At 41.9% G+C, this 24,198-nt stretch overlaps 1 protein-coding gene across 2 annotated transcripts in view; it reads right to left on the reverse strand.

Moving 5' to 3' along the window:
- The window catches only part of MED13L (mediator complex subunit 13L), a 964,037-nt gene that overhangs the window by 515,505 nt on the left and 424,334 nt on the right, over positions 1-24,198 (reverse strand). For both annotated transcript variants that reach the window (XM_085634904.1, XM_085634903.1), the window contains exon 3: positions 3,199-3,283. In XM_085634904.1, coding sequence (XP_085491030.1) covers positions 3,199-3,283 — 85 coding nt within the window. The remainder of the gene's footprint in view (positions 1-3,198; positions 3,284-24,198) is intronic.

The raw sequence follows: 24,198 nt of genomic DNA on the forward strand, positions 1-24,198 counted from the left end.
ACAAATTTGAGGCTATTTGCAAACCAGTCATGGACGATTTTCAAGAAGAATCATCAGCCCTGTATTGCCCCTGAACACAGCGCATCGAGGTTGAACTGATCCCTAGAGGAGACTAAATGAGTGCTGTCATTAGCACAGAGAACTGAGGGAATTTGCAAAACAAAGTAGCCATTGTCATTTATTACCTTTCTTGAGAATCCCTTAATCTGTCACAGAATCCTATGTGTGGAGGAGGGGAGACAGGGATTATAATTAGATTTTTGTGTTTGTTGCTATCCAGGTAACTACGACTTAAAACCAATAAAATGTTTTTAAAAAGCAGACTTAAAAACAACAGGATGTCAGAATAAAAGAAAATGTTGTTTTGAGAACGTCAGAATGAGTAAAATATTTAAGATGTGGGACTAAGACGTTTCTAGAAGTAAGAGTTGGCAGGCACTGGAAGGAGATCGGGAAATGTAAAAGAAGAATTTGACACTGCAAATGTGTGCAGGGGGCACAAATATCAGATTTTGCTCTAGAGTGGGATAGAAGTGTTGATAGAGCACTACAGGTTTTGGCTGATTCAGATTAACCAGCGAGAGAAAATACATTAAATTGTTTGCATATGGCGCCAATACCATTGACAGGAGTGGGATTTTTATTTCCACAACAAAACTCAAAACAGAAAAATGAAAGGAAAAGTCTACATAGCTAAGTAGGATTAACGTATTCTCGGTTGGCAACACCAAGGTAATGTAGGAATGAAAGCATATTACACATGTTATGGGGTCCATAAGTACACAGCATTTGGCCTGTCTTAGATAAGCTGCACTATCATTAGTGTGGTTGAAGCAGCATTTTCTCTCCTACAGTTAAAGCATATGCTCGAAATTCACAACATGTACCCCCATTACCTACACCACGTCTTTAATCCTCAAAAGCAATACATAGGCCCAACACCATTCCGATAATGGCACAAAAAAGTTAAAAAATTAAAATTAAAAAAAAAAGATTAACTTCATGGAGGACAGTAGGGCATTCCCTAACTACGTGGTTCCTGGATTAAACAAATGTAGCAGTGATCAGATCTAATCAACAAATGAATAATCATTGAACATTTATTTTGTGGGATGGGCATTTCCACTTTAAGGACAATTTAGCAACCTTTAACATATTGGTTCAGGGTACATTTGCAGATCCCCTTTACCCAAACACAGATCTGAAGAAACAAAAAAATGGACAGGCACTTTGTGACTGTATGCCTTGAAGCGTTAATGAAATCTGCAACTTCTAACACTATGGTATGGGATAGGATTAGAATAATGCAAGGGTTGGCAAAATTGCACATTTTACTTCAAGAGTAGAAATTAGCTGAGTTGCTACAAAAATAAAGGTCTTTAGCAAAATGTGAGTGTATTAAGAACACGGTCTGCACACATTTCTAGGCTATGTTTTGCACCATACTATACAAGTAACAGATCAATAACAATGCCTTTTTTGTTTACGTAATTGAAAAAGATGTCAAGCAGACTTAGCACGCAACACTAGACCATGTGCACCTGCCCTGAGCATCTACAAAACCTGCAGATTACAGTAGTTGATTAATGCTAATATTTTGAAGTCTGAGCTTCTACTGTACAAAAGTAAAATATGTGAAAATAACTTAGAGGTTAACATAATCCAGACATTTATGGCTCAATGTTCAGAAAAAAACACCGCCAGAGGCACAGCCTTAGACACTGAATTTAGAGAGCACATTATGAAAGAATTACATTAAAGAGCATGTATAAAAAGTAGAAAATTAATGCACAGAATAGAAGCAGAAAACGAGATAGCAGTTACTAAATCAGACAGTAAAGATAGCTGATGAGGATATATACAATTATGCCCTACTATCTGAATTTACTATAGAAAGTGTGATAAAAAAAAAGTGAAAAAGGAATGAGTGGTATTTTATTTTCATGCAAGACGAATTGGAGAAAGCTTCAGCACTGAAGTGTGTGTGGTAGGGCTTTGTGCTGTGGTATGAGAGCATTCCTTTGATTTGCAGTGTACTTGAACTGAACAGTTCAAGAATGGTGAGATATAGGAGATCAAAATTTCCAATTTTCAACATCGTCCCTAGTTACTCATTTTAAACCAAACAGTACTACAAACTGTTAGCTATGATCAAATGCAAGAGTGGCAATTCTTTTTTAGGATAATGCTTTGAAGCAGAAATTCTTGAAGCCTCAATCTAATGAGGGATTATACAAGTGAGGAGAGTAGATTAAACCTAGGCAGCTCTCTATCAGTACGCTTCTATTTAAACATAATGAACCAATAAGCCACGAAGGTTTTACTGTTCACGCAATTCATGCTTTTACCCAGTTGTTCAAACTCTTTGATTTCTCATCTCAATAGCCAAGTTTCCACAGATGGGAGTTTGAATCTACCAGGTATTAACAAAGCATCCCTTCCTTGTCTTCAGAGTAAACTTTATTAAAAGTGTGATCACTTTTGCCCTACAACTTCTGTCTATAATTAACATGGAACTCGTAGGAATACACTCTAGAATATTTTGTGTCAAACTGTGTATTCGGTTATATAAAGTATATAATACTTATTATCGGGGTATTTTTAATGTTCACTATTGATTTAGAGTTGTATTGTTCTTTTTAACTATTTACAACATTTTAAATGAAATATTAAAAAAGAGAAGTTCTTGAAGCCAACTGAGCTTTAAATTAGGGGTGGGTAAATGAGAAACATTTTAATTTTTCCAAGCATAACACAAGACATTTTCACAAATAGTACGTGTATTACTAGAGATATGCATAGGTCCTTAGTGTAAAAAAACTATGACTACCAAATGGATTTTTTAAAGTCACAGTCCACATTACTACTGGAGCACGTGGCTGCAGTACAAATCCACTTTTTGGAGCTCTTGCAAGGCATGCAATGCTTTTACCCGTTTCTCATGTGCAAAAATTGTAGAGGAAGAATATGAAAATGTACCCAAAATAGGAGAAACTAAATCTGGATTTACAGGCAACTGCGCGAATATAAACAAAACAAAATGCACTGGGCTACTTTAAACAAGTACATTCGTGCTGCTAGTCCAGTCACTAAACACTACAGAGTAAATAGTTGTCCAATGCGATCCCAAACACTGACAGATTTTGAACGTTATAACAATAGTCAATAAAGACATAACATTGAAAAGCACACCCTTACCTTTCTAGTAAGTTGTGGATGGCCTTGAAAAGTAGAGTTCGACACTCGTAGGAAAGTCCGTTTTCCCATAGTCCTTCCTCTTCCACTGAAAGAAAAAGTAAAATGTAAGGACTAGTGTAAAAGTGAAATATATTTATTTAATTTCTAATCAACATAGGATCACATTATTCACTCAAAGTCCCTAAAATGAAACCTCTCCAATACCAGTCCTTAGGTTACAGGGCCCAATTTTTAAGACCTAAAATAGGCCATTTGCTTGGTACCTTTATACTTCGATAATCTTGGCAATTAAACCAGCCAAACAAGTTTCTTTAGGTAGAAGAATTCAGAACCTCTTCGTGATCCAAACATTTTGATTTTTAACCACTTACTGAAACGTACCTATAAACATACTTCCATCCCAGATATATTTAAACGCACAAGCAAGTTAGGAAATATTTACATAAAGCAGCGAAGCGATAGTGGGCACAGACTCTGAGAACCAGATGTATATCCTGTACGAGGAATAAACACAAAATACACCTTCCACTGTATCAAAAGTGATGAGGGTGTAGCTGGTGTACAGCTCGAATTCCACCTCTACGGTTACTATAAGCCTCATGCCTCACTTTATGTTTAATATTAGATGGGAAAGCAGGTGGCATTTGAATGACTAGAGATAGCCCTCTGCTTATGTGTATAAGTACGCTTTTGAAAATAGACTCTACACAGGAGTTATAAACGTATAACATCTTAATGTACTTCAAATAACTTAGAAAAGGTAATGCTGGCTAAAAGTTAATACCTTTGTGGATCAAGTTGGATGCAAAATTCACATGAAAGTTTTGTACAAACCTTTGGAAATGTTGAACGCAATATCAAACATTAATTTTGATAGTTTCATAAAAATTGAATCCATCTTGTTGGCATTTGGATAACAAAAAATGTTTTTTCATTTTCAGAAAAGAAATCTAAAGGATCATTTGTCTTTTTGATTACACATTTCATTTTTAAGACAGACTAAGAAACAAATGACACTGCAGTGGAATGCTATGCTTCATTGTGGAAGATTAGTGCACAACGATTCTCTCCTTCAATTACAAGGCGCATTCTAATTAAAGAACAACTCGGCGATAAGGCTCAATTGCAACTTCTCTAGAAATAGGCAAGGGCACTTTGTGCACCAAAAACGTATCTGTGCTTGGTGTTCTCGGTTGTTATAACATGGGCGGGCAAGCTGAAATGGTAGGCTTCAGTCCAACTACAATTTAGCAAGAGTTGAGGACAACAGGCTAAAGCTGGGGGGAAAAGGCAGGTCACTGGAGTTTTAGGGATTTCACTACTATCCAGATGGATAGAAATTCAACCTTAAGGGTAAGGAGGCTAAGTCACAATCGCTGTTCACAAGCAAATGCAATGTAGTGTTCTCTAAAGCAGAGATTCTCAAACCTCAGCAGACTCACTGAAACAATTGGAAGTAAGAGGTCCTAAACCGTTTCTACAATATTAACCTCACAATAATACAAAAACACAAACAAGTACACGTTATATGAACTCAACACATCTACTTTCCTTTGCAATTGAATGTTTACATACAAGAACGACTACACACCATTGTAAACCCCAGAGTAATCCCAAATCAACAGGAACTCTTGTGGAATCAGAACACACAACAAGTGTAGTTTGACAGAACTAGCGACTGGATAGACATTGGACTCCGACCGACACAAGGGTCAAAGGTAACCAAGACAGCAATAACATAAAAGCTAGAAATCAAAGTGCTCATTGGGCCAGAGGTCATGCTGCATACTTGGTACTCTGCCTGTGGAAGTATTTCGGCTCTGAATTAGAGAGGGTGCATGCCTGCACTTTTAAGCAAACGGTGAAGGTACTTTGAGTCTGGAAGTGCCCATCATGTAAAACGGCAGATGGGAGAACCCGCAGCCTGGAAGGGCCTTTTGGACAATCTATCGTCGTATACATGCATGGGTCCCTGAGCAGAGAGAACACCGGCTATTAAAGTGTGTAGATGTGTATGAATTTCTAGAAAACCTTAAATAATTAAAAAATATTTTATTCAGAAGTGGATTGCTAGTTCAGGTCGAACCATTTTTGAATGAGGACAGTGGCTATGAAAATTCACACATGCTCTGTTCTAGCAATCAGCTTCTGACTACATTTTTAATATGCTTATGATTTTAAAGTCTTTCTTGATTTTATTAATGCATATGTCAAACACATTGAGGGAGGCAACACAGTAGGCTGCAAATAAGTATTACTGTTACTTGATAAAACGATTACCCTCATATAAGCAACCACCTCAATAAAGTTAAAGCTCAAAAATGTGTACGATTGTTAACAGAAAATAATGGTTAGAGGTCACATGGGTCTTGGATGTCCAGAATTGGCTCAGAGGACCCCCAGAGTACGTGAACCACAGGTTAAAATAACGCTGCTCGAGAGTCCCACACAACATCATCGTGCTCCGGTTCAGTCTATCTGAAAATATTACAGTTCAACTTCAGTCATGAAGACTTGACAGTGGCTTAAGATAGTGACTATTATAAATGTTGGCTCGTCTGAAGCAAAATGATCCAATTCGGAGCTCTTCGAACTGTGCCTCTCTACCAATGGTTGATTTAGGGCGATACCTTCACCATTCAATATAGGCATTAGTTTTTTCACAAGTAACTTCCTTGCACAATAGTCTGGATCAACATTTGAGTCTGAGGCTATACAGCGTGGCTGTAAACATTTTAATGGAAGCCACAGAAAGACACTGTCAGTCTCTGCACTGGCACACAGTTATTAAAATTCTTATTAGAACAAACAGGAAAATACAAAACATCTGACCACACATTGAATTAATTTGAGTGGGTGCTGTGGAGGCCAAAGAGGCATCTCACTTAAAGCGCTAGTCAGTAAGAAAACCTTAAACCAGTTGTTATTGCTCTGCTAACCAAGACAGCTGACAGCTCTAGGTGACCAGGAAATTATGAGGCGCAAAGCTTTAGAAGAAAGCTTTGGCATTCGGCCCCTCTTCAATGTATAAAGTTCTGACAGCAAGACCCTTTTGATCGTGCACTTGCTGAGACAGGCACAAGGAAACAAATCTGATACCCATTCCCTCAGATCGAGAGGTTTTACAAATTTAGGCTGTATATAGCTCATTTGACTGACCAGTAGATGAAACCAAAGAAGTGTGTCAGAACCACTAAAAACCTACATGGGACATCCCCAGATAAGGAAGCATTTGCAACTCGATATTTAAATGAAGTATTTTGCAGGAGTTCTACCCACAGGGCCTACCAGCGATGTTCTGAAATGGATTACGGTCGATGTGCTCCCGTCTCAGAGCGCCCTTAAAAAGCCAACACACGAGGAGGATCTGCACAATATTCTCTTCGCACCGTTTCAGGGTAAAGCAAATGTGAGAAGGCATGCTTGACTCTCAACATATGAACTGATTGTCAATGATAATTATATGGTGCTAAAGCTCTTAACACAACCCAGAGCAGGAAGGCTTTAAGCTGTAAAGAGCCACCAGCGTATGAGAAGCTACAAAGTGAAAGTGCTTTCAAAGAACGAATGTTTGCTCTAGGCGAGTACATATTTTCTTTTAATACGCGGAAATCAACAACAGCTGAATACGAATGCATAGACCTCAAAAACAATCCTCAAACCCTATGCGGTTTCCGAAACTCTTCAGGCTTCGATGTGAATGAAATCCATTATCCAGCACACAGTTGAGTTTTCACGTTGGTCACTGAAAATACTGCTTTAGGTGAAGTCATCAGGAAGGGATTTGGTTATTAACTTCAGAGAAAATTAAATCCTTCAGACGCTGCTAGATTAACTGAACTACCTGGGAGGAGGTACTCCTTCAGAGATGATTACTAATATAGGCACATGAAAAGTAGTTATTAGAAAAGAAAACACAAAGGCGGTAAGAGTCATTGCACTATCTTTCAAATGCAATAGGATCCTGAAGAAGACACAAGTCACCTGACTCCACTCTGTTACTTTCCAAATTTCTGTCAACAAAAGCTGCATTACCAGACCTCTATGCGAACTTTATCTGACATTTCATTCACTTGCAGACAGGGACACTTAGTTCATCTCTGGCAGTCAGTTAATCACATTAGTTGGAGGGATGACTGCCAGACGCAGCCATGAACAACAGATGTGCATGCTTGAATACATTTGTAGTGTGCGTGTTTGCGGATTGCTGGTCATGCCCCGCAATGCTGGGGGCCACCCATGCTTTCGCAGGCTCTGTAGCACTTGCAAGCATCTTAACTTCCACCCAGCCTTGGATGGATGAAATTGTAAGATGGGAAAGGTATTTAAATGAGAAAGTCAAAGTCGACAACCTTAGTGTTGCAGAACTGTGACGATTGCCAAAAGAGGTCAAGCCATGGTGCTTTCAGCCTTTGAGTCCAAGAGGCAGATTCCCACTGTGATTGGTCTGAGAGCTGAAGTCAAACTGGGGGAAAAAGTGAGCCACCCAAGGGAAATGTCAGGTGGCCACACCACCATGACCACTCATTCAAAACGTATGGCCACAAGGACAGAAGAAACTTTTAGGCGTACAGGTCACATATTGGCCAGCTGTGGAGCCAGCAGAGGATCCCGTAACTTTATAGTTACATTCTGCTGATGTTGTAAGGCAAATGTACATCTGATCTGAACCACTCGGAGAGCATTGCCACTCCAAGTCCATAACAAACCTGTCAGTTTCTATCCCACAAATTTTTCTTAGCTGCTAAATACGATGCATGCAGAAGCCACCAAATGCAGTCAATGACCTTGGGAATCAGAATTGACCGAGCCGATGTGTCTTTCCTTTGAGACCTATTCGCTTAGCCACTGGTTTCTAGCCATGCTGTACATGATATCCAATGCTGTGCGCCGTTGATAAACAATAAGTAAAAAAAAAAAAAAAAAAAAAATTCAACTATGGCCGGTCACGTCATTTTGTAGGCGCAAGCGAGCACCCCACATGTAGGCACCTGCAAAATTACTCTGCCGCTTTTTTTCCTTTTTATTCGCAGATTCAAGTTGAATCTGCAAACAAAGAAAAAAAAATATATGAAAGCGTTTTTTTAAAGTATGGGTAAGGGAGTAACACTGAGGGTGTGGGTGGGAGAAGCAACACATGCACAGATGGAAGGGAGAAAACAGGTCGGCAGATGGAGGGAGAAATCGAGGAGGTAGGTGGGAAGGAGAAACACAGGGGTGTGGGTGGAAAAGAGCAATGAGGGTTGGGGAAAAGCAACAAAGACAGGATGGTGAGGGGTGGAAGCAATGTAAGTGGAGGGGGGAGAAGAAACAACGGGCGAAATAGCAATGTAGATCCAGCCAATAGTAAGTAATGGACAGTGTCGAAGCCCCTGCATGTAAGAAATGTATGCTATACAGCCCCTCTAGGTCCCTTCGTTCTGGTTCAAAATCTCTTCTTGTAGTCCCCTGAGTTAGGAAAGCCAGGCTGGGTTGAAGGCATTCTCCCACCTGGGCCCACATTACTAGAATAAGCTTCCCATGCATTTGAGACAATGCCCTGACTACCTACAATTCAGAAAGTATCTCAAGACTATTATTTTCTGTTTCTGATTATGTTCTAGCAGCTTTGGTTTTCCTGATGCCTGTCCGAAGCGCAGAGATTCCCCTTCGGGGGACCATTCAGGCGCTATATAAATAAAATAAATAAATAAATGTACGAGAGTCTCACAATATATACTTTACAACCAGACTTCTGCATATTGTCTGGTAGGATCGTCCTAAAAGGACTTCACTAAACAGGGAAATGAAGCTGGAACCATGTGGTCTTTTAGAGCCTGTCCTGAATAGGTGAGACAGACTTTTTCACTTCGGTTTATCAATCAAGTGCACACAGTAACCAGGCAAGACTGGGCAAAAGCATAAAGGAAATTTAGGAAAATACAGTTTGCAAAAAGTGGACATTTAATTCTAAATATTTCATGCTGCCACTAGTTCCAAACATGGCCAACTAGCAAGCAATAGGACTGAAAGCCAAAACATCACTATCAAGTTCTGTCGATGTGACAAAAGCATCTACTAATGGATTCAGTCACCATTAAATAGTGAACAAGTAATCATAAAAGTTAAAATTGCAGCTCATGCTCCTGGTAGACTACACAAGCCATATTATGATATTTGGTGGATCTACATAAGAAAAACGACAAACTCTTAGGAGCTGTTAAAGACAGATTCAGAGTAACACAACACAGCCCTAAAGAGTTGACCACCACAAGCTAGCCTAACTTAGTCCAGACCAGAGGTGAGAAAAACCCAACGAAACAAAACACTCCGCATTTTACACAAACATGCTGTTAAATAAAAAAAAACTAACCAAAACGTAAAACCAGTTCCAAGGTCAAACAAGATCCTATGGATACTTCCCATCTTCAAATGTATACTTCCCCATGGCCTCTCCTATGTATTTCCCCCAACAAGGAAAAATGCTGTGCTTAATCCAGCAATGGATGTAGCAGCACAAATAATAAATGGTTATTTGTTCAGCCTCACAGCCCTCTCACAAGTAGAATTCTAAAAAGAATCATGTCATGATAAAAGACAAATACAAGTTTCTACTTACAAATCTGCCTAAGGATGAGGTACTGGAACCATAGTGGGTATAATGCAACAAAATGATTGACTAACTAAGCACTTAAAAAACAAAATAAGGTTGGCGATGGTATGACTGTCTTACGGAAATTGAAACTACTACACATCCCAGAGTGGGAGTCACCAGAATGTACAACTGTAGGCTGTAACCAAGGAAATATATTATAAATGTAAAGGCTCAAGAATGATCTGATAAATTCTTTTGCATTACAAAATATCGCCTCTATGATACGATTTCACATTTATTCAAGGCATAGATACAATACCAAATAAAATAAGAGATGGGCTTACCTCCACAACAGTACCCAGGACCCTGAAAATAGCCTTACCCACACTTTTCCAAAAGTCTGGTATCTTGGGGAAAGAGGTGAATACCTGGACATCTGCATTCTGGAAACCACATCTCACACAGCCAGCTTCTCCACCGCCCTTTATTCCGGATATTTTAAGAGTGGACCAGTATATCCTGTGGAGTGTGAAAAAGTGGTTTATCCTGAGTGCGGCAGATTTAATTAGTGGGTAAAGAATGTCTAGATACACTTGCCAGAAATCTTTCAGCTTTTCATTCGGCAAGTAGTTCTCCCAGACGCGGTATGGCTTTTCCATCTTTCTGTCTACTGCAGCCAGGAGATGGTTTTACCAATGAGCCACTTCTTTCTTCTTCGGGGCCAAATCTTGTAGTTCATTTTCCATAGGATTATCTTCCAAAAGGGACCAGCGTTGACTCTTACACCAGGATGAAATCTGGTAAAACTTAAACCTAGACAGAGTACCTCTCATAGTGAGGCTCCAAAAGGCCCAAGGATGACATTTATTACCCACTATGATGTCCTTCCAGTGTGAGACTTCGGCCTCTTTTAATGGCCGAGCTAGGACATCCAAAAGACACTCGGGTGTTCCAGGGAAACCCCACAATGGGGCCCAATCACTATAACAGGAAAGTCCCAAGCAGTCTCGACAGTCCGACCATAGCTTGGCCGCCATACGCAACGTCTTCAAATGGACTTTTTAAAAAAATTTAGAGAAGCCAAACTTGTACATGAATCCTAGCTCCCCTACGCCGACTAATATGGCTTTAAACATACTGCCAATCAGCGAGTAATCTGGGGAAAGCAGTAACATCCTACAGTTTTTTTATTGGTAGGTAACAATACAGCTGGAGGTCTGGTAAGCCTATGCCATCACGCATTAATTTGCGCCTTAATTTTTTCCAGGACAGCCTGATCCCTTTACCTGCCCAAATAAAGGAGGATCTCTTGCCCTGAAATTTAAGCAGATCAACTTTTGCGAAATCTAGGGGGATGTTATTAAACAGATAAGTATATTTTGGAAGCACGCACATTTTAATCAAATTAACCAGACTATAATGTGAGAGCAGGATATTCTGTCATCTTTTTAATAGAACATCAACCTCTTTTGAAACTCTGTCTAAATTAGTTTTGGGGATTTCTCGGAGTTCCTGAGTTATTATGACTCCAAGATATCCGAGCTCCCTGGCGAAAATCCCCTCCTGGTCAGCGATGTTCCATGCCATAATCTCAGTATTGTCATTATTAATTTCATAGCCAGAGAATTTCCCAAAGATCTGAGCTTCAACAAGAAGCTCCGGAAGTGTAATGTTCACATTTGAGGATAATAAAATTAGGTCAATTGCGTATAGCGCTAGTTTCCTCACTAACCCATTTACTGCAAAAGGAGCAATCTTCTTATTCGGTCTTAAACTCTGGGCTAAAGGCTCGATATATAAATCAAAAAGAATAGGGGACAATGGGCAGCCCTGCCTAGTGCCACGCCCTATTTTAACAACTGGAGAAAGGCTACCATTGACCAGGATCAGAGCCCGGGGGGGGGGGATTTATATATTTTTTTAACTACTTCCCTAAAACGGTCACCGAAGCCAAAAACCTTCAAGGTCCTATCCAGGAAGTGCCAATTTACACGGTCGAAGGCTTTGGCAGCGTCTACAGTAATAATTGAAAGTGGAAGACCCTGTGACGATGCCAGATCAACCGCCCCAATTAAAGTCTGTACCAGTTCCGACATCTGCCTGCCCGGAATAAAACCTTTTTGATCCGCGTGAATTATTGGCCCCATGATCTTACACAGCCGGTTGTTCAAAATCCCAGCAAAGACCTTATAGTCGGCGTTTAATAATGAAATTGGCCGATAAGACTGGCATTGGGTTGGATCCTTACCGAGCTTCAGAATCAATGTAATAACTGCATTGCTCTAGGAGTCAGGTAAAGGGGAGGTACCATCTAAGATCTCATTACACAGTTTCAGCCAGACTGGGATGACCTCCTCCCTCAATAAGGAATAAACCTCAATCGGGATCGCATCGGGGCCTGCCGCTTTCCCTTTTTTAGATTGGTCTAAAACCTTTGATATTTCACTACCTGTTATTTCTAATGTAAGCATTTTTTGACTATCCTTGATTATTTTTGGAAGCGGTTTCTCTTTGAGCCAGTTATCAATGCGTTCCTCCTCAACCTGAAGATCTTCTCCATTTAGCTCCTGGAAAAATTGCACGAAAGCCTTTTCTATATTCCCTTTATCCTCTGTGATATGTGTACCAACTTTAATCTTACTAATATAGTTATAAGACCTATCGACTCTACTCTTCATGGCAAAAAGCTTGCCACAGTTATACCCTTGCTCAAAATCCCTCATTTGACTAGCCTCCCATTTTTTAAGTAAAATCACTTCAGCTGCGACTCTTCTACTCTCTTTATTAGGTCATCATTCTCTGTTCTGAGGAGGACGCCTAGCCTTTAAATCTGCTTCTGCCCCTCTTGTCTGTAGTTTTAAGACAGCCAGCTCTTTCCTCTCAGCCCTAGCCCAGCCCACAACTGCCCCTTTTAGTGTCCCTCTCAGCCAGGCCTCAAAGGTAACCCACACAATATACAAAGGGTCCGACCCCCACGTTGTCTTGAAAGAAGCTCGTTGTTTCAAACCTCAAAAAGCCTGGAGTTGAAGATTGCAGAATAAATCTCCTGTTTAAAGTCCATCTCCTCAGGGGGAACTCAGGGGAGTTCCAGGTTAAGAGCTATGGCACCATGATCACAAATGTGTATGGGCTGATATTTAATTAAGCTTACTTTATGAAGTTCGGAGTACTCCATAAATATGTAATCAATTCTGGAGTAACGAGAATTCTTTTTACTATAAAAGGAGTACTCCCTAGTCTAACTCATTTTTTTCCGCCATACATCACACAGGTTAAGGTTTTTTAGTATAGTCAAAAGATGGGCTTTAACGCGCGGAGCTGCTACCTGTGTTCGAGGGGAGGACCTGTCTAACTTGTTATTTAAGAGCACATTAAAGTCTCCCCCCAATATCAGAGGAGCCTCATAATCGGCCAAGGCAAGACAAAGGTTGTTCAGGGGCATGATGTCATCCTCATTAGGACCATAATGGCTGGCTACAGTGTATTTAGACTCCTGGCATTTCATTTCCGCAATAACCCAACGTCCTCTATCATCTACCTGGGACTTAATAAGCTTGACTCCTGAATTCGCTTTAAGTGTAACAGCAACCCCCTTCGAGCTGCATTGTTGGGCCGAGGCTATAATCTTGTCAACCCATCCATGTTTACCAAATAATGCTTTACATTCTGATTGTAAGAGATGGGTCTCCTGGATCATAGCTGAACTATTTTTTAAGTACAGGAGAATAAGGCGCTGTCTTCCTCTAACTCTTAAACCGTTAACATTCCAACTTAAAAACTCAAGATGCCGATTCCTTCCCCGAGCAGGTCTATCCCCCACCATTATCCTGAGTCCACCCTCTGCTGTAATTACTGGAGGTTGTTATGTCACATGAGATTGATGTTGCGTCTTCTTTTTTTTAAACTTTTTCCCAATGCTCTCCACCAACAAATGTGAACCCTCCCTGACTACCCATCGGCAATAGAATTTTGCCTTTCTGGCCGGAGCCCTCCAGCCATATACATATACATATACATATACATATACATATACATATATATATACATACACACCAGAACAATAGATACTGAATTCCCTCAATCTATAAACTATAAGCTGGATTTAGTTTGTGCCAAGAAGCTGGCCACTTCCTCCAGGAACCTAAAAGTATACATCTTATTGGCCCATACAACTTTTAGAACGGCAGGAAATCGCAATTGAACTTAGGCTCCCTGGTCCCTTAATGCATCCATCAGCTTTCCCAATTCCAATCTCCTATCTTCTGTAACCCGAGAAATATCAGACCTTATTCTGAAGGAGGCCTCATGAACCTGTATAGTCCTAAGTTTAAGGGCCGCCCCCAATAGTTGCTCCTTAAGAAGATAGGATTGGATATATACTAGGATTTTCCTAGGCTTTTTCCGAGCAGAATTCAACTTAAAGGGGTTCCTATGGACTCGCTGAATCTCAGTTTCTCAAACAGGGGCTGCAGCGACCTGGGGAAAGGCTTTAGTCAAAATGTCTATGACATAAGATTTTGTATCATCACCTTCCAGCCCTTCTTTTAAGTCTAAAATCCTGATATTGTTCCTTCTCGAGATATTTAGCCTCTCCAATCTCTCGGCCAAGTCCTGCTCTCTTTCCTTCAGTCTAACCACTTCCTGGGTGTTCTCTTTAACCTCCAAACCCAATTCTCCCACTTTATTTTCAAGGGCCTCCATCCGATGTGTCAGTGCCGATAGATTTTCCTCTAAGCTCGTGCAGGTATCTTGAATCTTCTTCTGATTTGTTTAGGAGGTGGAGAAGCGAACTCCAATCTCCACCGATAGCTGCCTTAACATCCCATGTAATGTGTCCGGGCTCTGTGCTGCTACCACCGAAGATGTATCCCCTAACTCATCTTGACAGCCCCTCCCTGCCATAGTGGCAGTCTCACTTAGCGGAGAGAATCGGTTAGAAAGAGAATTGGCAGGATTTACTTCCAGGGATTCACCGGACATTGACGCAGCCTGTTTTACAGATTCCGTATTGCCCTGAGTGTTAGCCATGAAGTACGACTTAAGTGAGAGAGTCACTTTTGAGAGGACTTGGTTCTTATTTTTCTTCCTGCCCTTCACAGGAGTAGATTTCCCAGATTTATTGCGAGGCTTCCTATGCTTGTGATTATTTACTGAAATCTTAGTGGCTTGACAAGGTTGTTTAGGTTGTTGCGTAAGAGGTTCTCCTCCCAAAAAGGTACGCAATTTTAATTTGTATCTTTTACCCAGTGGTATCTCAGTGGTAGGGACACCAAGTACAGATTTATTTGGCTTTGGCAGACATCCCCCCCCCCCCCGGTAGGTTGATTCCCTTATTGCCCAGATTGCTGTGGGACTAGCTCCATGGGATAAAGGGCAGTCTCATACCTTAATTTGGTTAATGTGTTTGACTGATGACTGCATGTAACAAGACTGGCCGCTGAGTAGCTCTTTTCTAGGACACCTTTAATCACAGTGCCTAGCTCTGTATTCAGCTCTAAATAGTACCTGAAAGCGGGGGGGGGCTTAGTTTCAGGACAAGATATGCCGCGGAGACTGCCACTACAATAGTCCGACAAGTCACTAGAAGGCTAGTCGTGAGAGAAGCACCAGGCGTTACAACACTCAGCAAGCGCCCCCGCTGCCCTAAACAACGCAAGCACTGAGCCACCACACATCCAGACCCAGCAGATATCAAACCAAATTGTTACCCCCCCTCCCCCTTACTGCACCACACCGGAGCGGCAGCCTTCCAGGTCCTTGTCTCGAAGTTTCTCGTTTCACGTCCCACACTGCCCAATGTGCCTCGCCTCCCTACGCTACGGAGAGCCAGGAGCTTCACTCACTGCCTGCTGCCGTCCAACGAAGCGAAACCGCATCAGCTCCCTGCTCCCTCCAAAGCAGACGTACCGCACGGGGAGGCAGCGAGACTCGGCGCGACCACAGAGGCCAAAAGAAGCCCGAAGATGACACCCAGGAGAAGACCAAAGGTCCCGCGACGAAGGTATGCACAAACTCAGGTGAAATTCAGCTCCAGGAGGTCATAACGGAGGCTAGAGGGCTGACGACTCGCGCCCGGCTAGCTAGCTAGCTGGCCGCCATGTTCCCTCTTCAGCCCAGAGTAGTGTGTCAAATCGAATTGGTTATGTGAAGATCAAATCTATGAACTACTCTCAAATCATTGTTGAGTACCGCAAGGTCCACTGAAGAGTAAACAAATAAAAATTGTTCATCTGGCAGGCTCTTCACTTTCCACATTAACCAGGAGAAAAACAGCCATAATTTGTACAGCACATACTTTAAATTAAATGGGATTTATAGTGTTCATTAGTATTGGCCAAAACGAAAGTGGTCATGGATTGAACTACTGAATTACTAGAACTGGAGTCAACCAATCAGAACCCAAGACTATTTGGTTAATCTATTTTTCTTATACCAAAATTGTATGATTATTTCAAGAATGTTGAATCTGAGTACCCTACACCCACTGTGCATAAAAAAGGCCAAACAAGTCTCTTACTCACATCCTTTTTGACATCTCGAGAACAACTGATCCACTGGAATGGCCTGCAATCGGGAACATTCCATCTCCCTTGTGGAGTCCCACAGGGCTCAGCCCTGTCGCCAACACTATTCAATCTATATGTCAGTCCTCTGGCACAGGTAGTCAAAGATCATGGCATAATGTTGGTATCCTACGCTGACGACACTCAATTAGTGGTCTCTGTGACCCAAAGTGTCGGGCTAACAGCTGAGCGGTTCCGCAACTGCCTTACAGATGTAATGGCATGGATGAATCTGAATATTTTAAAGATAAATACAGAAAAGACTGAGGTCTTAGAGTTTGGGCAACTCCCTTCTATTTGGAGCCAAACCTGGTGGCCACTAGAGGCAGGCACCAGTCCAGTCCCGGTGCCAAGGGCCAGAAATCTGGGATTCATGCTCGATAAAGATCTTAAATATGCCTCACAAATAAATCAAATTACCTCAGCCTGCTTTTTTATATTAAAAATCTTGCGGAAGATTTTACCCTTCATTCCTCTGTCACTTCGGAAAACTGTGGTCGGAGCCCTTGTTTTGTCCAGAATCGATTATTGTAATGCTCTTTATCTGGGAATAGGCAAGGGACAGATCAAAAAACTTCAATCACTCCAGAATGCGGCGGCTCGGATATTATAGGACTTACTCAAATACCACCCGACGTCATTAAGGAATTGCATTGGCTCCCAGTCAGTCAGAGAGTGAACTTTAAAGCCCTATGCTTATTGCATAAGGCAATATATGGAGGAGGGGCAGTGGACATTCAACCTTTGTTTTCCGTATACCAGCCCCAACGTGCGCTCAGGTCGGCCAACACAGGATTGGTTTGTGTTCCCAGAATAAAAAAAAATAGATGGGGAGGAACGGGGTTCGCTTACCAAGCATCCACTCTGTGGAACTCCCGCCCTGAGTTGATCAGGTTAGAATCAAATAGGGCCTCCTTTAGGAAAAACATAAAGACCTGGCTTTTTCCAAGGTCTTAAGATCTGCCGTTGTCTGTTTCATAATCATTCAGCGTCAAGACGCCACGGCATAATTGCACTTAATAAATGTTTGTCAGTCAGTTTTGTAAAGCATTAGTGAAATGTGAATGCGAGAAAAAGGTAAGGGAAAAGCATTATATTTTTTTGCCAATACTTCTTTTATGCACAGATTTATTTGAATTAGAAAAGCCAAAAGTAAAACTGGTTAAACAACGGAAATACGTTTTTAGAAAATATGCATGGTGTATACATATTATTGCTACAAGGCAGTGGCAAGTGACAGTAGTCCCGATTTTCAATCTGAAATGATGTCTGTAAAAAGCCCTCAGGCTCTTTTGACTCCCTTATTGTATCTCAGTATTGTGCCTAGTCCACAGCCTCATGAGAAAAAGGGTGCCTTAACAGATGGCCTTCCAGAAGTAAATGTGGAAATCTTTATTAAAGTCAACTTACAATCGATCATATAAGGAAGGATTATTAGGTGTAGAAAGTATCATTCACTTATATACCTCTAATATATTAACATCATCTTAAGGCTTTTGAAAAAGCACTCTTCAGCCCCATAGCCATTTAGGCTCGGTCTCAATTCCATTCCGCTACTTAGTGGAAAAGAGAACCTTTTTCAAAATGATCAAAGACCGAAATTACTGCATAAACGAGTATAAATGATTACCAGCAGGAATAGCCTGTATGTTCACGGTCTGGCAGGAAAGGGTTAGATGGCATGGTTCTGAGGATTCTTATCTGCCACAATTTTATTATTTTTCAATGTCAAATGGCCTCTGTTTTAGAGAGGCGGCAAGCTTGAAATTCAGAATGTCTGATGCAATTATGCATCAACATGTTTAGATAGTTTGATTCTGACAGCATACAAATTATCATTAAAGTGGAGAGCTCAGTATTAGTAGGCAGCTGTGCAGTGTGGTGGACTGTTGCCCTTTGGATGTGGTGCAGAGTCACAAGTTAGTGAGACAAGTCTGTTCCATAGTGTGGAAGATTAGTGTCCGTGGATGGGAAGTAAGAGCTTAGTGATTATACTATGCAGAGCAGTGTGATGGATTGGTTTCCCTGGGATAAAGAGCTGTGGGTTAGTGTCTCTATGATGCAGTATGGCAGATTAGTGCGTCTAAGGTGAAGTTGAATGTGGTGGATCTCTGTCCTTAGGATAAAGTGTGGTTAGTACTCCAGGGAACAGTGGGGTATTTTAGTGTTTTCTAGAAATTATTGGACTGTATGTGGTTGGTATCCATTTGGGCCAACCATTTGTGCTGAGTTACAACCACTACTGTGCACTGCAGTACGGTTGATTAGTATCACTGGGATGTCGTGTGGTTAGTACGGTCCCTAGGATGCAGGACAGTGTATGACCCAAGTGATTCTAGGTCAATCACTCAACAGTGCAGTTGTGTGTGGTGGGTTGGTGCAAGTGGCATGCAGAGTACTAAGCTAGTGTCTCTAGACGCGAATTTGTGGGGTACAAGCCAAAGTTATAGTATGGTGGGGGGCTAGGGGCTCCCGGGGCCCAGTGTGGTTGGGAGGGGGTTTGGTAACCCCGAGGTCCAGTGTGCTGGTGGAGGGGCAGCTGGGCCCTGCTAGATGGCTAGTTGGTTCACCCAGAATCATGAGTAGTGTGAGATAATGGCGACCTTATGATACAGTGTGGTTGCTTTGGTGTCACTAGGGTGCAGTGTAGGGGGTCAGCGTTCCTAGAATGCAATCAGCAAGATCGACAAGTGACAATAAGCTTCAGCATGGTGGATTTTCGCGACTGGGAAGCAGTGCAGTTCACCTAGCATGCAGTTTGAAGGACTATCTTACATAAAATAAACCATGGGGATTTAGTGGCTCTAGGGTACAGTTACATTTGTGATGTACAACTAGAGGCTGGGTTAGTATTGCTAGAGTGTGGAGAGTTGGGTTAATGTGCCAATCAGTGTGTCAAGGGCAGTAAGGGCTATATAAAGCCACTTACAATATAATACAGTGGTGCCGTAGGAGTGAGGTAGGCCCTTTTTTATGCTGTATAGAAGGTTGATGTACATAGTGTGCACTACATTTTTGGATGGCTTCCCTAAGATGAGATGCAGGATAGACAGTCGCTGTCCCAAGATGCTTAAAGTGGTGGTGTGGGGGGGAGGGGGGTGTCCCTAGAATCCTAGAATGCATCATGGTAAATTGATGGGTCTATGACACCAGACCCAGCACCATTAAAATACTATTAGACTTACTGTGGCGGGTGGAAATGGCCCTTTTTGCAGGGCTGTCCCCAAACCTTTTGCTGCTTCTTCCTCCTATTTTTACGGGCCTGTTGTTGTTGGCTTTAGGACTCTGGGCACTTTACCACCCCATATGCTCTGTGTGTAAATTATGAACATAACATTGGTTACCTATGATTGGCATATTTGATTTACTGGTAAGCCCCTAGTAAAGTGCACTGAGTGTGCTAGGGCCTGTAAATCAAATACTACGAGGAGGCCTGCAGCACGGATTGTGCCACTCACATGAGTAGCCCTGAAAATGTATCTCAGACCTGCCACTGCAGTGTGCTCGCAGTTGTAAACTGTCATGTCGACCTGGCAAGTGCACCCACTTGCCAGGCCCTAACTGCCCCTTTTCCTACATGTAAGACACCCCTCGGGTAGGCTCAAGCTACCCCATGGGCAGGGTACAGTGTATGTGAAACGTAGGGCATGTACTTTTGTGTCTGCCAACAAAATTGGCAGTATTTCACTATCAGGACGATAGTGAAATACTGCCAATTTTGTTTTTCACTACTGAAAGGCTATCTGTCCCCTAGGAAAGCATGGAAGATACTTTGTAACATCTTACAAGTCTAACTTACCATTGGGAGAAGATACTGAAATTAAGTTTAGGCTCTCTGAACTTTATAGAATTTAATAACACATCTTTAAGTAAAGATGGTTTTTGAATTGTGGGTTTGAAAATGGCACTTTTAGAAGGTTTGTTGCAGTTACACTTTTAGAAGGTAGGCATTTTCCTGTTTAACCATTCTGTGCGACTCTACCCGTTTGTGGATTGACTTTCTGGTTTTGTGGTGACAGTGGCTGGGAATGTGCATTTACAGTTGACAGCCACTGGGGGATTGAGGTGTGCCTGGCCCTTCCTGGATGACTCAGAGCTGAGCTGAATAGACCTTAGTTGCCTTTATAGTAGTGGGATGAGTTTTCCTTGCACCTGAATAGGGCCTGTATCCCTTGTACAATGCTGTCTCCACCTCCTTTGGTCATACTGCACCAGTGAGGACAGAACTGGTTTGGACTCTGCTCAGAGACCCTAGCACAAAGCAGAACAAAGACAAAATGGGGTATAAGTAGTGGACCTTAAACCCCAGAACTTTAGATCACTTCTGGACTCAAGAGGAATCTTTGCCAAGGGGAGGAGCTGGAGAGCTGTGAGGAGGAGTACTGTCCCTTTGTTGTGTGGGGTTGGCCTGCAGTTCCTGCTTCTGCCAAGGAGAGGACAAACACTGGAACTTTGCTTAGAAACCTGCTTGAAGAAAAATCTCCAAGGGCTTGTGTGTGCTGGCCTCCCGTTCTGAAGTCTCAGGGACACAAAGACTGCACCCCCAGCTCCCCTGAACTGCAGAGAGTTCTAACCTGCCAGGAGGTGTTCCAGTTTTGGGCCACCAAGGTTTTTCCTGCTGTTGGGAGCTGGAAGAAACCAAAGAGAAGCAAGAAAAGCAATCTCTGACACAGTCGGCGATGCCGCCCCGACCTGCACCGAGGCCAGGGGCACAGCTTGTGAATTGCATGACACTGCCCGGTCTGCACAGCAGCTTCGATGCCTGCTGACGCCTGCAGTTATCGCCATTCCCGGCGCCAGCGCTCACACCAACTCAGTCATCACCAAAGCCTGAATCTTGTTATCACGGTGCCGATAACTGCCTAGGGTGACTCCACAAACTCGCTGACTTCGCATTGCATCGTCTCACCGACAACACAATCGACTTCCCCTGTCCTGGATTCGACATGTCGCCTGCTCACGGACAACACCTTGCCTCCCCCGTGGCAGCCAGGGAGCCAGTCTCTAACTCGGCACCGACGCTTCAACCTCCACAACACTGTGCATCATCACACCCTTCGTTTTCAAAGGTACTGTTTGTTTGGGGGTCCTTGTGACTCCATGCCAGACACCTCGCAGTCGGCAACGTATTTTGCATTTATTGCTGTCACAAAGTCGTTATAGCCCCAGGTGGAGCCATTTGTTTTCTACAAGCTTTATTTTGGAAAGAACTGTTTTTATGTGCCATTTTACTACATGTATGTTGGATTTGTCACGTTTTGATCCTGTGGAGTTTAGATAAAGATACGTTATCTTCTAAACTGGTGTGGTGTTAGTTTGTGTTATCATTGTATTACTGTGTGTTTTGAGTACAAATATTTTATACATTGCCTTTGGGATAAGATTTTCTGCTTGTAGTGTGTATAAAAAGTAAGGGTCCCTATTTGGACAAAGGTACTACCTCTGTCAATTAGAGACCCACAGTTCTAACTTTGTTCCAAGATGATTAAAGTAGGTGAGTGCACCCAGAATGCATCCTGGTAAATTGATGGGCCTATGATTAACGCATAAGACACCAGACCAAGCAACATTAAACTACTAATAGACATACTGCGGTCCTAATGAAATGCTGAGAAAAGCAGTCTGCTATGCAACACATTCTAATAAGGTCAGCCGTGATGGCTCCAAGTCAAGTATGATGATCAACATGAAGCCTAAGACAACTCTCCTGCAGCCATTTGCATCAAGACCTTGTTGGGTGTGCAATACACTATGGAAAGTATAAAGCTCCCTACAGCTGGACCTTAAAAGGGCTTATTCACAAAGAAGCCCTTTGTGTCACAGGGGCAGAACATGGTGTGGTAAGCAAGATTACAACGCTCATGTTTCATAATAGGGTTAAATGAAAAACAAGAAAATTAATCTTGAAGCTAAAATAAGAAAAAAAACACTTGACTAAACATTCCACTTTCTTCTACAACATTTTTTGTATTGAAGAGACGTTTCTTTCTTAACAATGGGGGGTGGGGGTTGAGAACGTCCTCGATTTTTACCATTCGGCTTTTGATGTGGTGTTGTGTTGGACAAAGAATAACCTGCTTTTCCCCAAGCAGTACTTAATAGCGCGATTGTTGCGAGTAAACAGTCGATGAAGACACAACTGAGCCATATAATTCGCCTTCTTAGAAACTCCAAAAACCCTCACTCTCTTAAATGAGATTCCACTCTACAGGACTTGGCAGCGCCAACAAAATGAACGCAATTACAGCCACGAACTATTCTCATGTCATTTTTAATTTCACAAAATTAAATAATATTTGGAAGATAAAGTGAGTTGCGTGCGAGGCATAAAACAGCAATACAGAATGAAATCCGGCAGTGGACGGGCCCATGCAAGGCAAACAACGCATTCTATTCTCCCTTTGAACAAATCCACGTAGGTGCGAAGCTGTTCATCAATCACAGCTAGAAGACCATCGATCACCTTGTAAAATTTGAGTTTGCTGGCGAATTAATGGGTTTAGTATTGGGACCAACCGTCTGCCCACTGATGCGGGCTGATCATGACTGGGGTTAGCCCGAGATGCGTTGGCAAGCTGGGAAAGAATTAGAGTGGGTGAGAGCATGACAGCGCACGGTGGTGTGTGTGTTTTATTTACTTTTTAATTAGCACTGACCAGTAACGGCTGAGATATTCACAAAATGAATTTGAGCTTTTGACTCTAAATGAGATGCTAGGAGGTTTTGCAGCATAGAATACGTTCTTATCAACAAGTTCACACTCTTCACATGGACTATGGCAATGTAGTTAGCCACATTTTCAAATGCTACGGCTTCCTATAGCATCGCAGCTAATCCCCAAGAACCACCATTTCAGGAACAAGTAGGTTCGTGTTACTGCACTAAAGAAAAATATATTTTTTCTGCATGATTGATAAAAGCAAACACCGTGTGCCAAGAAACAATTATGAAATAGTTGTGACAGCCAATCTTTTGGAAGCAGGCTTGAGATATGAGTTTGTGTACAGACAAGCTACACATTGTTAAAGGCTTAAAGATAAAGTGTTTTGATTTGATTTTGTGTCAGTTTACAAAATAAAGTACAGCAATTATTCTTCAGATTCCCGGCACTTCACAAAGATGAATTCTTTGCATGTAGTAACTTCTAAAGCTAAACGCTAGATACTATTTTAGTAAATCCCTGCACGGCAGCCATAAATGGGAAGATATGGAGAATAGGGAGGAGGAACACGTGTGGGTCAGTGTCTTACAGGTTTGGCTATTCAAATTTCAGTGTTATAAAGTTTGTGATTCATACAAATTTATTTAAAGTTCTTGTACACTTTCGAAGAGCATAGTAATTGGTAGGAATGGGAATCAGTGGTAGAACCACCTCACCAACTCCATGACACGTTGGGAGCCATTTCCCCACGGCCCTCAATCTTTAGCAGAGATTTAAATAAGGTGACTGGGATTGCTGCAAGGCGTCTCCAGTTCAGGACACTGAAAAATGAATACCTTATCCCTGACCCAGCATTTCGAAATCCAGAAAATGGTTAATGGTACAAATCTTTAATGAAGGGGTTCTTAACCTGTGGTCCGGGGACTCCTGGGGCTCCGCAATGCCTACTCAGGGGGTCTGCAACTGCTTAGAAAAATAAATAAATATTAACATAATAAAGTGTATATAAATAAAGAAGCAAAATGTAAAAATTTATCAATTTAAAATGTTCTGTAATTTGAAGGAATCTTTTTAAATTGGAGGCTAAAAATGAAGGGCATGATTTATATTTTGCCTGACGTGCCGTCGTTCCGCCACAGGGATGGAGCAAAATCATCCACCCCCATGGCAGAAGGACCGCCTGCCAAATTCATAAATGACCA

Source organism: Triturus cristatus, chromosome 11 (genome assembly GCF_964204655.1).
Source record: "Triturus cristatus chromosome 11, aTriCri1.1, whole genome shotgun sequence".
In the NCBI taxonomy this organism is placed as follows: domain Eukaryota; kingdom Metazoa; phylum Chordata; class Amphibia; order Caudata; family Salamandridae; genus Triturus; species Triturus cristatus.